Source organism: Lithobates pipiens, unplaced genomic scaffold (genome assembly GCF_037356315.1).
Source record: "Lithobates pipiens isolate NorthernLeopardFrog02 unplaced genomic scaffold, aLitPip1_a1.2 Scaffold_13, whole genome shotgun sequence".
In the NCBI taxonomy this organism is placed as follows: Eukaryota; Metazoa; Chordata; class Amphibia; order Anura; family Ranidae; genus Lithobates; species Lithobates pipiens.
Genome location: NW_027507718.1, coordinates 526,787,805 through 526,801,641, shown reverse-complemented (window position 1 = coordinate 526,801,641; position 13,837 = coordinate 526,787,805). Strand labels below are relative to the sequence as shown.

Here is a 13,837-nt window from a genome sequence, read left to right as displayed (position 1 = left end):
GTCTTTCTCTGGAGCATGCTGGCAGGGGACAGGCTTTCCTACTCCTGGCTGTGGCTGCTTTCTGAAGAAACCTCTAAGACTATGAACATCTTTGTTTTGATGCACCTGGAATGCATTGACGTTCATTGAACTTTGAATAAAACTCCAACCAAAATGTATTTTTGTACATATAGAGTGGAGAAGGTTCTATTCCCACCTGTGTTCTCATTGGGAGCTTTCCAACAACTTCCAGCTAAGACGAGAAGGACATGATGGAAAATCTCTCCAATGTGTATGCAGACTCTACTAAAAGTAATTTTTTTTTTTTTTTTTACCACTAGAGATCCGCGCTATAGCCGAATGATGGCAACAGCGCGGACCTGCTTTGCCGGGACAACGTCTATTGACGTTGTCCCGTGCACGACTCACCTGATCATGGATCGGAGCAAGGGGTCGATCCCGACCCCCCCCCCCCCCCCTTACCACGTGATCAGCTGTCAGCCAATGACAGCTGATCATGTGACACAACAGAGCCGGTAATCGGCTATTTTTCCTCCTCGCGCTGACAGCGTGAGAGAAAGAAGAAAGCCGATCACTGGCGGCTGTGAGAGGGACTTCAGTCCCAATCATGGCCAGCTCATCAGTGCCCACCTGCCCCCTGCCAGTGCCACCTATCAGTGCCCATAATCTGCCTCAACAGTGCTGCATCTCAGTGCCACCCATCGGTGCTGCCTTATCTGTGCCCATCGGTGCTGCTTTATCTGTGCCCACCAGTGCAGCCTCATCAGCACTTTTCAATGAAGGAGAAAAATGACCCGTTTGCAAAATTTTATAACAAACTATTAAACGTGGGGTTTTTTTTTTTTTTTTTTTTTTTGCATCTTTTTTTGTTTGTTTAGCAAAAAATAAAACTCCCAGCTGTAATTAAATACCACCAAAAGAAAGCTCTATTTGTGGGAAAAAATTATAAAAATGTCATTTGGGTAGTGTTGTATGGCTGCGCAATTGTCATTCAAAGTGCATCAGCGCTGAAAACTGAAAATTGGTCTGGGCAGGAGGGGGGTTTAAGTGCCCAGTAAGCAAGTGGTTAAATTGGAGTTGTGTGGTTCGCTTCTACTTACCTGTCTTTGTGACAATTCCCCCCCCCCCTCTTTTTTTCTTACCAGGTTGGGAAGTGAAAATTTAAAAAAAAATCTTTCCACTCTATGGAGAGAATCTAAAACTCTGTACTTTTTGTTTGCTCTTTGGTTGTGCAGTAAGTATTTCTGATGTTTTGACTCTCTCTCCTGTTAAGATTCTTTTATGGCGTATCCTGTCGCCATGTTGAATTTCTACCCCAGCTTTCCCGAGACTCAGGAACAGTCAAAGTGTGGAGAGTTCATTTTTGTCGTAGACCGGTCTGGCAGTATGGACTGTCCAATGAACTCTGAGCCGAACGCCCCAATGCGCATACAGAGCGCTAAGGTCAGTGTACTGCGCCTTTTTGTAACTTTAAGCAGAACGTGCTTGGGAATCATTGCAGGGGGGGTACACAAGGGCAACTGTCTATGTCCAATAAAAACTGCACAATCCTGAGATCTTACAGTAGTCATGGTGCCTGACGGATTTAAATCCAGCAAATGTGCACAAATTAATCAGCAGATGCCCAATGGTAAAGACAATGGACTAGAAATGGGGAAAAACGAGAAGATGGTAATAGAGCAATGAGAGAGGGCCCTCGGTGATATGACTAACTTGGAAGTAGGTTTGCCTTTGTACATCTTTACACATTATGGCAAGAACCCTGCCTGCTCTGGTTGTAGTTTAGTCCTGTCATAAAGATCCACCTGTGTGGAGAAGTATGAGACCTGGATGAGTGAGATGGACCCTTGAACTCTTGGTCCACTTTTTCACATGATGGTTCTGATCAGGTCTGTCTTTCTGGCACACCTGATCGGAAGGTCCATTTTCCCTTATGGAAATGGCTATGCTTGCCTTTTTGATCTGCTATAAAAAAGAATCCGTCCCCAGCTCAGTGTAAATGGACAGCGAAGTCCATTTTACTCTTGGCTTTCCAAAGAGCAGAGCGGGCTCTGTCAATATCCGCTCTGCTCAGCAGATCTATGGACAGAGCCTCCCCTGATCAAAATGGAGTCTGCTCAATGTGAAAGGGGCCTTTGGGGAACTCCAACTTTTTGAGAAATTTTGTAAAGGAAGGCTGGAATCCCTGTCAACTTATTTCTGTGTTCCTGTTGCAGATTTTCCATCCCTTGCCATCTGGTAAAACGGCTGTCACCAGGACTGAAGGGATGGGGTACACTTTTAGTAAGCCCCACATAGCAGTGATTTTTTTTAAATGGATTTCTACCCAACTTTCATCTACTACTAAGCCCTTGTACACACGGTCGGAGATTCCGGCGGCATGTGTCCTATCGGACTGTTTTGTCGGATATTCCGACTGTGTGTGGTCTGCATCGGACTATTTCCGTCAGAATATCCGACGGACCAAGTTTTCCAACTTGCCGGTAAAATTTTCTGACAAAAAATGCTCCTATCAGACATACTCCAATCATGTGTAGCCTACTCCGGACAAAGTGCCACGCATGCTCAGATCAAATTCCTAGACCAGAGCTATTGGCTACTAGCCTGAACGTAGTCCCGTTGTGACGAAATAACGTCATCACGTTATGTACAATCAGATTTTCCACAATTTAGTCCGACCGTGTGTATGCAACATCACTTCCAGACCTCTTCCGGAATTAATCCGTCAGAATTACTCCTCCAGATTTGGTTGTCGGAATCTCCGACCGTGTACAAGGGATAAGAGTATTGGTGACCTGCCTCATGGTTATATGGTATATTATAAACCGTGTGTGTGTGTGTGGTGGTTTATTTATTTATTTTTCCTATCATCCCTCCAGGAGACATTGGTTGTTCTATTGAAGAGTTTACCCCTTGGCTGTTACTTCAACATCTATGGCTTTGGCTCCACGTTTGAGTCTTTATTTATGTAAGTAGTAACATGTGGTGTTAAAGGGAACTGGAACTGGCACAGGTGAGCTGGACCAATGTAAAAATATTCAGACCTGGAATTCTTAAGTGTACACTAAACCAAAAATATTGGGACGCCTGCCTTTACGAGCACATGAACTTTTTTTTTTTCAGATTTAAAAAATATATATTTTTATTGTGCCTAAAGTGAAATAAGATGCAAAACAGAACAGGTAGAGCATATCCAAAAATTGGGTACAAGTTTTATACATTGAAGTAGGGTAACTCAACTGCACAAGAAGTGTAGTATCAGACATAATAATGTTAAACTAACTCAGAACTGAAAACATACAGCTCACAAAGTGGTCTACCATTTATTAATCTAAAGTATCTTGCTTGAGCAAAAGATCCCATACTCGTCCATATAGCTGAAGCTAGTGCTCTCCCATTTTCCTTACCTATACCTGGAGTAATCTAGTAAGAACAAGTTGAGAAGGGGCTACCTCAGGGTTCTCCAACCACTCCTGCCAGACTTTGGTAAATTTACCCGGTACATTCCTACGTTGATATGCAATCTTTTCCCTGACAAGTATTGTATTCACCTGTTGTAATCACTGAGCAGATGTGGGAGCTCTTGGTGAGAGCCAAAATCTTGCAATCAATTTTCTGGCCAGATAAAGCAAAGTATATAAATAAAGTGATATAAGTAGAGGGAGGGTACATTTCCTCCACCAGACCTCCAATAGGTATGTAATTTAGTCCACCGGTAGTTGAAGATTAACATTAATAAGCTTACCATGCCAATACCATACCAATTTGGGGCATTTCCAGAGCAGATGGCTCAGAGTGCCCTCATGTAGCTGAAATTTCGGGCACAAGGGGAATCTCGCCTTCCCCATTTATCTAGTTGTACCGCGTCCTGTACACCTTGCGAAGGATAAATAAATGTGACAACTTTTGAGTCACTGAGACAAACTAGGGGGGGCCATTCGCCGAAATCTGATCCCAGCTATCGCCCTCTATAGGGCCAACATTAGTTGGCTGATCAGGAGCTTGGATATGGGCTAGCAGACAAGTGTATGTATATAGATTAAAAAAAAGCCAAACGCTGCGCTAGAGAGGATATGAATGTCCAAAAAAAATCTATCAATCGGTAGAGCAGCCAGCACTTTGAGTTTTAGAATACAAGAAAACCCCTAAATCAGTGACAAATAAAAAAATAAGTGTAGCGCTAAGTGATAAAACAATAGTGAAAAGAGAAATTTACATACCATAAATAATATATCAAGAAATATATGCTGGATTAATAGCGCAAACTCTGCTTAAATATAATAGATGTGCACACTAGAATTAAGCATATATAATAAACATCCAAAAAATTATTAAAGTGCCATCTGGTGAAAAAATGCTAAAAGTGAAAGTATAGTGAAAATCGGTCCATAGATAGAAGTATGAAATCCCTTTGCCAAGTGGAAAAACACCCAGGAAGTGAGCAAATATTCTCCAAAGACCAATAGAATGTAGACTTGTGCACAATGGAAAATTTCGTTTAGTTTCGGTTCGGTGTCATTCGTAAAATACATCATTTCGTTCTGTTATATTCGTTATGTTACTTTAATACGTTTTCGGATAATTCGTTATTATTCGTAGAGTGTCGAATTCGTTCGTATTCGTTGAAATTCGCTATTTATGCATGTATGTATAGACATTCGTGATTATGATTCGTAGTTTGGAAAGTTGTTTGAATCTTTTAACACACACAATGACAACGTCTCTTCTCCTCGGCTCAAATACAATACAATACAACACCCTCCTAACTCAGTTCTCAGGAATGCACTTTGCCAGTAATCCTTCCTCCGGCACAAAATTAATTAGCTGATTGGACTATGAGATTTACTTTGAGCTGACCTTTTGTTTCATTAGATCTTTAAAGAATTACCAAATCCTGTTGAATTCATTCGTTATATTTCTTTCGTATTCGTTGTTGTTCGTTATTTTTTTTTTTTTTTTTTTTTTTTTTTTTTATTCGGATGCATCCGAATGTCCAAAAGATGCAAAATTCGGCCGAATTTCGATTCGTTCCGAAACTAATTGCACAAGCCTAATAGAGTGGTCTCAGCAAGCCCAGGGAATTCGGTCTCCTAAAAACCTATGCCGCAATACAGCTGATCCTGGATCGGTACAACTTGGGAATATAAATAATAAAAGCTCCCATTGTGTAGTATTTAAATAAAGAATTTAATAAAAATAAATTGCACTTACAAGAAAGTTGCGATATGAAATAATCGGTGTCCCATAACACCCTCCACGCTCGATGTCCTCCGCAGAGCTACACCTCCGAGGCAAACATGATGTCAAATCACCTCCCTACGTGGCATTTCGTCACAAGCGGACGTCATCTGGGGATTAGCTGAGGCTTCCGAGTCATCACAAGACATCTTGTATAATGCGAAGGCACCATTTTAGCTTGGGGGGCAATAATGGAAAAACAAACGGCGCAAGCTGCACCATCGATATTCATAGTATGCCAAAACGAGCAGGACAGATACAGAGCTAAAAAAACATTGTCACAGCACCAACTACTGGTTAGGTGAAATATAAAACTACATTAATGACAAAAACGCATCTGACAACGCAGCATGAGTCATATTGGGATCAACCATAATACATTAACAAATTTGCATAAAACCATACAAATTAATACCATGAACGATAGATTAATTTAATAATATAAAAATTATTTTGATTAAAAAAAAAACTCTAGGAATTAAGAAAACAATATCCCAATCAACATTTTAATCCAAATGGCACGTAAGACTTCTAGTCGCAAATCAATTGCGTTTCGAGAGATCGCCCTAACCTTATTAGTACCCCTCCCAATGTGGACACATTTTATCAATTGGAGAAATAAAGTACCTTTAATTTGTTTTATCATGTTCAGCATAATGTCTAGAAAGATTATTCTTGGTGAAGCCTCTCCTAATGTTGCCTACATGCAGGGGCGTAACTATAGGGGGTGCAGCAGTTGCGACCGCAACCGGGCCCTGTGATGCAGGGGGCCCATGCAGCCCCCTCTACATATGGCTGCTCTTTAGTTGTGCACTCCCCGCATGACCTGTGACCTCAGCCGGCTCCTCAGAGTACCCCTCTCCTACTCCATGCATTGCCGCTCAGTCCGATGTCTGTTCTCCCCAGCCAGAGTCCCGTCCGGCCCACTCTGCACTGCAAACTTTTCCCGGGTAAACCAACTTTAAGCACACAGATGCAGTGCAGCCCTATAAGAGCCGGCTCCCCAGAGGACACTGCAGGCTTGTCTGCCAGCCCCCCCTCCTCCCCTGTCATACACAGATGATGAAAGGTCTTTCTGGGAGATATGCTGATCGCCCGTGCAGCACACTGGATGGAGCCCAGGCCAACATGGATGAGTGCATGGCCTACAGCTTGGTCATGGTGAGTGAGGACCCCATCCCCCACACACCATTACATACCCCCTCCATCTCCCCCTGGGGACAGGGACCCCCCACTTCCCCTGGGGACAGGGACCACTTCTCACCTGGGGGCAGTAACTTGATCTGCCCTGGAGAAAAGGACCTCATCTCTTCTGGGCGTGGGGACCCCATCCTGCCTAGGGAAAGTCCCCCAATGGGGCACCTAAAAACAAAAATACTGATACCAGTGGTGGAACTACAGGGCTCACAAAGGTCATACCTGTGACCACGCCCTGGAGTTCCACCGCCAGACTCGGAGGGAAGGGCCCTGGCTGGGGTTCAGGGGGGCCCTTTATGGTTTCTTGCATTGGGGCCCTGAAGGTTCTAGTTACGCCACTGCCTACATGCTCTTCCAAACGTACATGTAGCGCTCGTTTAGTAAGCCCAATGTACTGTTTGGAGCACGGGCACTGAATCAAATATACCACACTCCGTAGAGCGTGTAATAAATGATTCAATGTTGTAAATCTTATTGGTTTGGGTAGAATTAAATGTTTCACATTTTCTACCTCTAAAAGAATTAATCTGGCAAATGATACATTTCCTGCAGGGGGAAAAAAACATTCATTGTTTGACACGACAAAATCGTTTTAGGAGGATCAATAACATTAGGAGCAATCATATGGCGTAAGGATTACTTCACATTCCCATTGGGCCATAAACAAGTTCGCCAAACTTGTGGCGAACTTGGCACCCATGGCAATGGCACAAGTTTGCAAGGAGTTGCCCCCAAACCAGAAGTAGTTATGGCTTGTGGCAAAAACCAAAAGATTAATAAAGAAATCTTTCTGAATAGTGGTCAGAGTATGGTCAGTTTCCAAATAGAACGTAACCGGATGTAGGCCATCCTGATGTGAAATTTATAGTGTATAGGGAAGTAACATCAGCTGTTGCCAGAATACACCCTTCAGTCCATATACAATCTGCCAGCAATTTGATAACTTGGGTAGTATCTTTCAGATGTGAGGGAGTGGCCACAACCAAAGGCTGTAGAAACTCCTCTACATACTTCCCAATTCTGGCCGTAACAGAGTCTATACCGCTAATTATAGGATGGCCAGGAGGTTTGGATAGACTCTTGTGGATTTTAGGAAGGTAATACATAACCCGCACTCTAGGGGCAGAGGGTACCAGATATTTTCACTTTCAGTTTTTTTTTTTTTTTTTTTTTTTTTACCAGATATTTTTTGTCACATCAGTTTCTTATTCCTAGTATCAAAGACGGGAGGAAGTCGGAGTTATCAAGGTGCAAAACGGGGCATTGTGCAACTGCAGGTACATAAAGTAGCGGTTTGGTAACAAAGGAAACCCCTCGGGCCAGAATACGAGTCAATGGGTTACTGTTGGAGGAGCCACCTACAGTAGCTGCACCCAGGCAAGAAAAGATTTTTTTTTTTTTTTATATACATACGTACTGAGTCTGTAATGGAAAGCAGGAGAGATTTAGCAATACAAAGAGGACAGACTCCTCAAGTACATGGTACAGCAGACACGCATCAGTATAATGAAAAGTTGGGGTATGCATAATCAATAAAGGTGGTTTTTGGCAATCTGAGATGGAAGGAATTCCTGATTGTGAAGTGTCCTCAGATGACAGTGTATATGGAGTCTAGATCAGTGTTTCTCAACTCCAGTCCTCAAGGCACCCCAACAGGTCATGTTTTCTGGCTTTCCATTATTTTGCACAGGTGATTTTATCAGTTTCACTGCCTTAGTAATTACCACAGCTGTTTCATCTGTGAGAAATCCTTAAAACATGACCTGTTGGGGTGCCTTGAGGACTGGAGTTGAGAAACCCTGGTCTAGAGAGGGCGTGGTGGCTCCATAGGCTTCTAAAGATGTACAATACTAAGACAAAGGTATGTAAACCCTCCTAGAGATGTTTCCAGTGAAGAGCTACTGTTGAGGCCAAATTATTGCATTAACAAACGGGGGGGGTCTTCTTCTTCTTCTTCTTTCCCCATTTTGTCTTTAGAGTGCCTCTGTATTATCTGGTGGGTTCCCCTCTTCCTAGTATTAAACCTACCACACTAAACATGGAAGATGATTCATGTTGGCATTGGTCAGCTTACATAGTCTGTCATCCTGTTTTGGAGATGCAGGCATGCCTGTATCTTCTGTGATCAGTTCAAAGCCTTGCCCCAGATGCAGCAATTAAGCTGCAGGTTTGAAAATTACTTGCTATGCTTGCCACGTTTGTTGCACAATTGCAGCAGTGCATGCCCCCCCCCCCCCCCCGACCCGCTTTCTTTGCAAGTCTGCTGGTTCTGTTATGTTGTGGAATAGTCATCCCACCACACGGATTACTGTGGCTGAATTTTCATGCTGTAGACTCATCACTGCAACTTTGCTCTTTCTAGAGTCTTGCCATGCAAATTTTCTATAAATTGGGGTATAGTGCCAACTAGAACTTGTGCTTCAAGTGCACTGCAAGTGTACAACTTGCCAGTGAAAATGTGCAGTAAGTTAACAGACTTACAATTCAACACTGCCACAAATTTTTGGCAAGTTATCCTTGCTATCTGGGGGGGGGGGGTCCCTTTCAATCCCTCCTGCAATCAAAATAAGAGCTCAGCTAGGGTAAGGGGAAGAGTAAGTGAAGTAATGCCACTGGGTCTATGATTGTTTCATCACAGTGGCAATACGTATGATTGGCGGTAAACGTCACTTCCTGTTATGACGTGAAGCCCCAAAAAGAATATGCCCATCTGCAGGTCTGTGAATTGCTCAGGAATGAAGAGGGTGTGTGGGCTGATAAAGGAAAGTTATCCTAAACTTACAAAGATGGGTCTGTTAAATGCTTGTGTTTAGCTATGCGATGTTGTAAATGGTGTTACCTGACTTTACAACCTCTATAATGCTACAGCATGCAAAGGCATTTTAGACGGATTAACTTTGACAGTTTTGTGAAGGTCTTGTTTTCTTATGCCAGCATGACTGTGCCTGTGTACAAAGTTTGGCTATGGAGGAATGTGAGTGCCCTACACAAAGCTCTGACATCAACTTTACTGAAAACCTTTGTGCCATAAAGACATGGTTGAACCAGTTTGGTCTAAAGGAACTCAAGTGGAGTAAAGTTTGTGCCACCGTTGTGCGCAGACCAAACTGTTCAGACCATGTCTATGTAGCAGAGGAACTCATGTGGCCTTCAGAGCTCTGACCTCAACCCTACGTTTGCAAGGAACTGCAACACTAATTGGTCTTCTCATCCAATGCCTGTAGCTAACCACACATAGGTCACGTATGGCTGCATGGGCACACACTTCCAAACACTTTATTTTTATTTTTGTGGAAAGCCTTCCCGGAGGCTATTATTTCCACCAAAAGGGAGGAATGGGGTGTCCAACAAGCTCGTATACCTATGTGTGATGGCCAGGTGTCAAACTACTTGCCACGTTATGCCCAGTATATTTATTGCATACCAGTTCTGTTCCAGTGACCGTATACTACAAGATTTAAAAAATCTTGGTAAAATATGGCTGTAGACTACTTGGACTGGAAAAATGTGTACAAAAGGAGTAGTTGCTCAGTGATTCAATTATCTAGAACAAATAAGCAAGGTAAGAATGCATGCTTGCTTTGTCAGTAATTGAAGGCCAGAAAGCCGTTGGATCAGTAGGCCTTCGTTAATTGTGAGCACTTGTACCCCATTGTATGTTTGTTTTTTTTTGTTTTTTGTCCACTTTCTGAGGGCCCCCTCCCCCAATACCCTAAGATTGCAAGCTATTCTGTATCTCCCCTTTACCCTAATAAAGGGGTCTCTAAAATGTATACCTAAAGGTCCTCTTGCTGACCGTAGGGGGCAGGCTGGACCCTGGGCAGCAGAACTAGCAAATGTATCAGTGAGAGGAAACGGTGCCCCATCGTTTTTATTGGGAGAATGGTACCCCACCATTGGTGGGAGAAATGGTCTCGTATCAGTGGGAGGAACAATAGCCCATAGGCTGGATAAGGGCAAGCAAAGGGTCGCAGTTTAAAGTCCCCTGCCCTAATTGTAAGCTCTTCCACCTTCTGTATCCTCCCATATATCCTAATACAATTGTTTTCCTTCTGCATCCTCATTTACACCCTAATATGTAAAAGAGGGGCGTAGACTGAAGGTGGAGGAGCCTACAATCTACATGTAGGCTCTTCTACTTTCTGTAATTTCTTGGACCCCAATAGGTTGTACGCTCTTCCACCTTCACCTTCCTCCATTTATATCCCTATACGCCGTTCTTTTCCAGTCCATATGTTTCTTCTTTTTTTTTTTTTTTTTTCTTGCTTGTGAAAGGTAAAGTCTATAGATTTGTATATAAATTGCAGATGTTGTTTGACAGGGAAAGTATGGAGTACACACAGGAAACTCTGGAGGCAGCAGTTGATAAGGTGAACCAGATGTCTGCAGACTTGGGCGGAACGGAGATCCTGGAGCCGCTAAAGAAAATCTACAAAACGGCTGGAAGACCAAAACACCCGAGACAAGTAAGATGAGTCGGAAATTAAAACAATGGGCATCTGATTTAGGTTTTGCACATGTACCTCCATCAAATAAAACCTTTTAGGGGTTTTTCTCATTTGAAATTTAGTGGGCAAATTGTGGCATTTAATTTATGCATGCTCCTTTCCATCCAGAGCATCTGGTTTATAGACCAGATACATTCTCATAGAGCAATTTATCCAACTGTACATGCAATTTAAACATTACAACAATGATTTTGAAGGTTTGATGCTGAGGACTTCAGTAACATTTGCCATAAGTGTTGGTTTTTTTTTTTTGGTTTTTTTTTCTCCAGGTCTTCATCTTCACAGATGGCGAAGTGGGGAACACACAGGAAGTGATATCAGAGGTCCAGAGAAATGCACACAGTCACCGGTAATGTCCTCGCCTTCTCTATGTAGACTTTGTTGTATCCAAAGTCTACTGACAGATCTTTGTATGAAGTAGTCTGAGTTTGATGGAGTTAAAACAGGGGGTCTTTAAACTTTTCAAACAAAGAGCAAGCTTACTATCCTTCAGACTTTAGGTGGGCCAGATTGTGGCCAGCAGGGGGGTACAAAATGCCCTGGTGGTGGGAGTAGTGCCCCATCACATGGGTGTCCTGCTGGTGGGAATTAGTAGTAGTAGTATCCCAATGGTGTCCTGGTGGTGTGAGTATTGCCCCATCATATTGGTGTCCTGCTGTTGGGAATAGTAGAAGTATCCCAATGGTGACCTGGTGGTGGGAGTAGTGTCCCATCCCAATAGGAGGAAAAGTGCCCCAAGGGCTGTATAGAGGCTAGCAAAGAACTGTATCCAGCCTTCTGGCTGCAGTTTGGCAAACCCTGAATTTAAATACACTATGGGTATTATCCTTGAGTTGACTGCCATCATTCCTTGCACACAGTTTTTTATTTACAATTTTTTTATAGGTGCTTTACCTTTGGGATTGGTGAAGGAGCCTCCACTGCTCTCATTAAAGGCATGGCCCGGGTAGCAAGCGGCAACTATGACTTCATTACCGGGAAAGATCGTCTGCAGCCAAAAGTGAGTTTTTAAAGTGGATTAATACACAAATGTTCATATGTGTGTAGATTGAGCAAAACAACGTCTAAGGGTCCAAATTTTCTTATTTAATGACTATCCGGTTTAAACTGCAAACATCCAGTGCATTGCATGGGGTCAAAGATCTTCCCCCTTTCTTCAGAGCTATAAAAGATGTAGCTGCCTTTCTCATCCAGGGTTCTTTTAGATTTTGCTAGGGGTTCCTTTAAACAATTTCTATGGTAACTGGAATTATTACCCATCACACTAATGTATCTGTAGATGCAGTCATTTTTTAGTAAGGGTTACCTGAGGCTGAAACCACATTCGAAGGGTGGTTCTGACTTTAAAAAGGTTGAGAGACTGAAAGATTGTAAATCTGCAAATTCTTATACTGGTTCAGTGTGTGTGTGTGTGTGTGTGTGTGTTTCATTTTAAATGATGCTAAAAGTATGATTCTGGTACAACAAAACGTGTGTGTTCTTGGTAACTCAGCATGATAGTCTACGGAGACCTATCAATGCAAACAAGGAGCAGTGGCGTCACTAGTCCCATGTCTCTGCAGGGGTCCCCAAGGGAGGGCGGCTCTCTGGGGACCCTGATGTAAGGGGGGACTTGTGTATGTATATGCCCACCCAAGCGTATGACTGACTTTCTTTACTATGCTGCTATGGGCTCTAGCAATGCCTCTGACAAGGACTATGCATTTTTATATGCATCATGAGGAATTTTGGTGGTCAGGCAACCACTTGCCAAGTCCAACCACCCTCCAATGCAGCCTTTTTCAACCCACCGGAACCCTTGACCTAACATTCTGATCTCGGAATCTCTGCTAAAAAAAAGGCTTTTTTTTTTTTTTTTTTTTTTTTTATCGAAGTCATGTGTAGCACTAACCCCCGAAGGAGCTGCTGGTTAGATTTGGGCTTACCATTACCTACTGTCTTCCTCATTGCATGTCTAGGGGTGTCCCGTGGTAATGGCCCAGTAACTTGAGACCAACAACAGATCCACTTGAATTTGCAAACCTTAGACAATTAACGGTCTCTTAAATTGGGATCAGAGGGTTGGAAAGAGAATTCGGGTACTTTTAGTGTCAAAGCCAAAGTGTTGAAGTTGCTTACTTTGACTGCATCCAGAGAATAGACATTCGTAACTGGATGATCACTCAGGTTGGACAGTTCCTCTCACAAGGTCTAGCAGCCAACAAGGTGTGTACTCGGGAACATGTCTCTGCCAGAGACTACGTTGAACGTACAAGATAATGTCTCTGCCACAGACATTGTTGTAGAACACGTAGGGAAACTAAACTTGAAAACACTCGTAGGATACCTGGATCTTTCAGCCAGCTTGGCAATATTCACAAGACCGGATTCTCTCGGGTACTTCAGCCCTTCTAGGCTCTTGCTAAGAAACCAACCCATACGTGGTCTTCTGAAGTCTCTCCCAAGCTGGAGACGGCACCCAACCACCTCAGAATCCTTCTATAGTTTCCTTGCCTCGGGCTGGCCAGCCCCGAGACATCAAAATCAGGTGGATTCGCACCCCAGGCCATAGCCTTCCTGGGGACTCGTCAGGAGGACCAGGACCATGAAGTCAGTACATCCTTTTTGGACCAGAACCCCAAACCACATGATGTCCGCATCTTGAGTACCCAAAAAAACTGCAGTTTAGGCAATTTTAACTTTGAAAAACGCATAGCGCGTGCTCTTCAGGAACAGCCGCTACACATGATATTGGTGGGAAGAATGCTCCTTATGTTTGTGGTCATTGGGAAGAATTACCCTCCCTTACAGAGAGCTAAAAAGATGTCGGTGGGAACTTTATCTGAGAGGCAGAAACTGCTCAAGGAACCCCTAGCAACCTCTGATGGTACCCTAGAGTTCCGTGAAACCCTGGT

General features: G+C 43.2%; 1 protein-coding gene across 1 annotated transcript in view; it reads left to right on the top strand.

The window, feature by feature from the left end:
- Positions 1–13,837, top strand: part of LOC143975642 (von Willebrand factor A domain-containing protein 5A-like) — a 59,629-nt gene that overhangs the window by 21,270 nt on the left and 24,522 nt on the right. Inside the window, exons 7-11 of the mRNA XM_077478134.1 lie at positions 1,274–1,443; positions 2,880–2,968; positions 10,757–10,901; positions 11,213–11,292; positions 11,829–11,943. Coding sequence (XP_077334260.1) covers positions 1,274–1,443; positions 2,880–2,968; positions 10,757–10,901; positions 11,213–11,292; positions 11,829–11,943 — 599 coding nt within the window. The remainder of the gene's footprint in view (positions 1–1,273; positions 1,444–2,879; positions 2,969–10,756; positions 10,902–11,212; positions 11,293–11,828; positions 11,944–13,837) is intronic.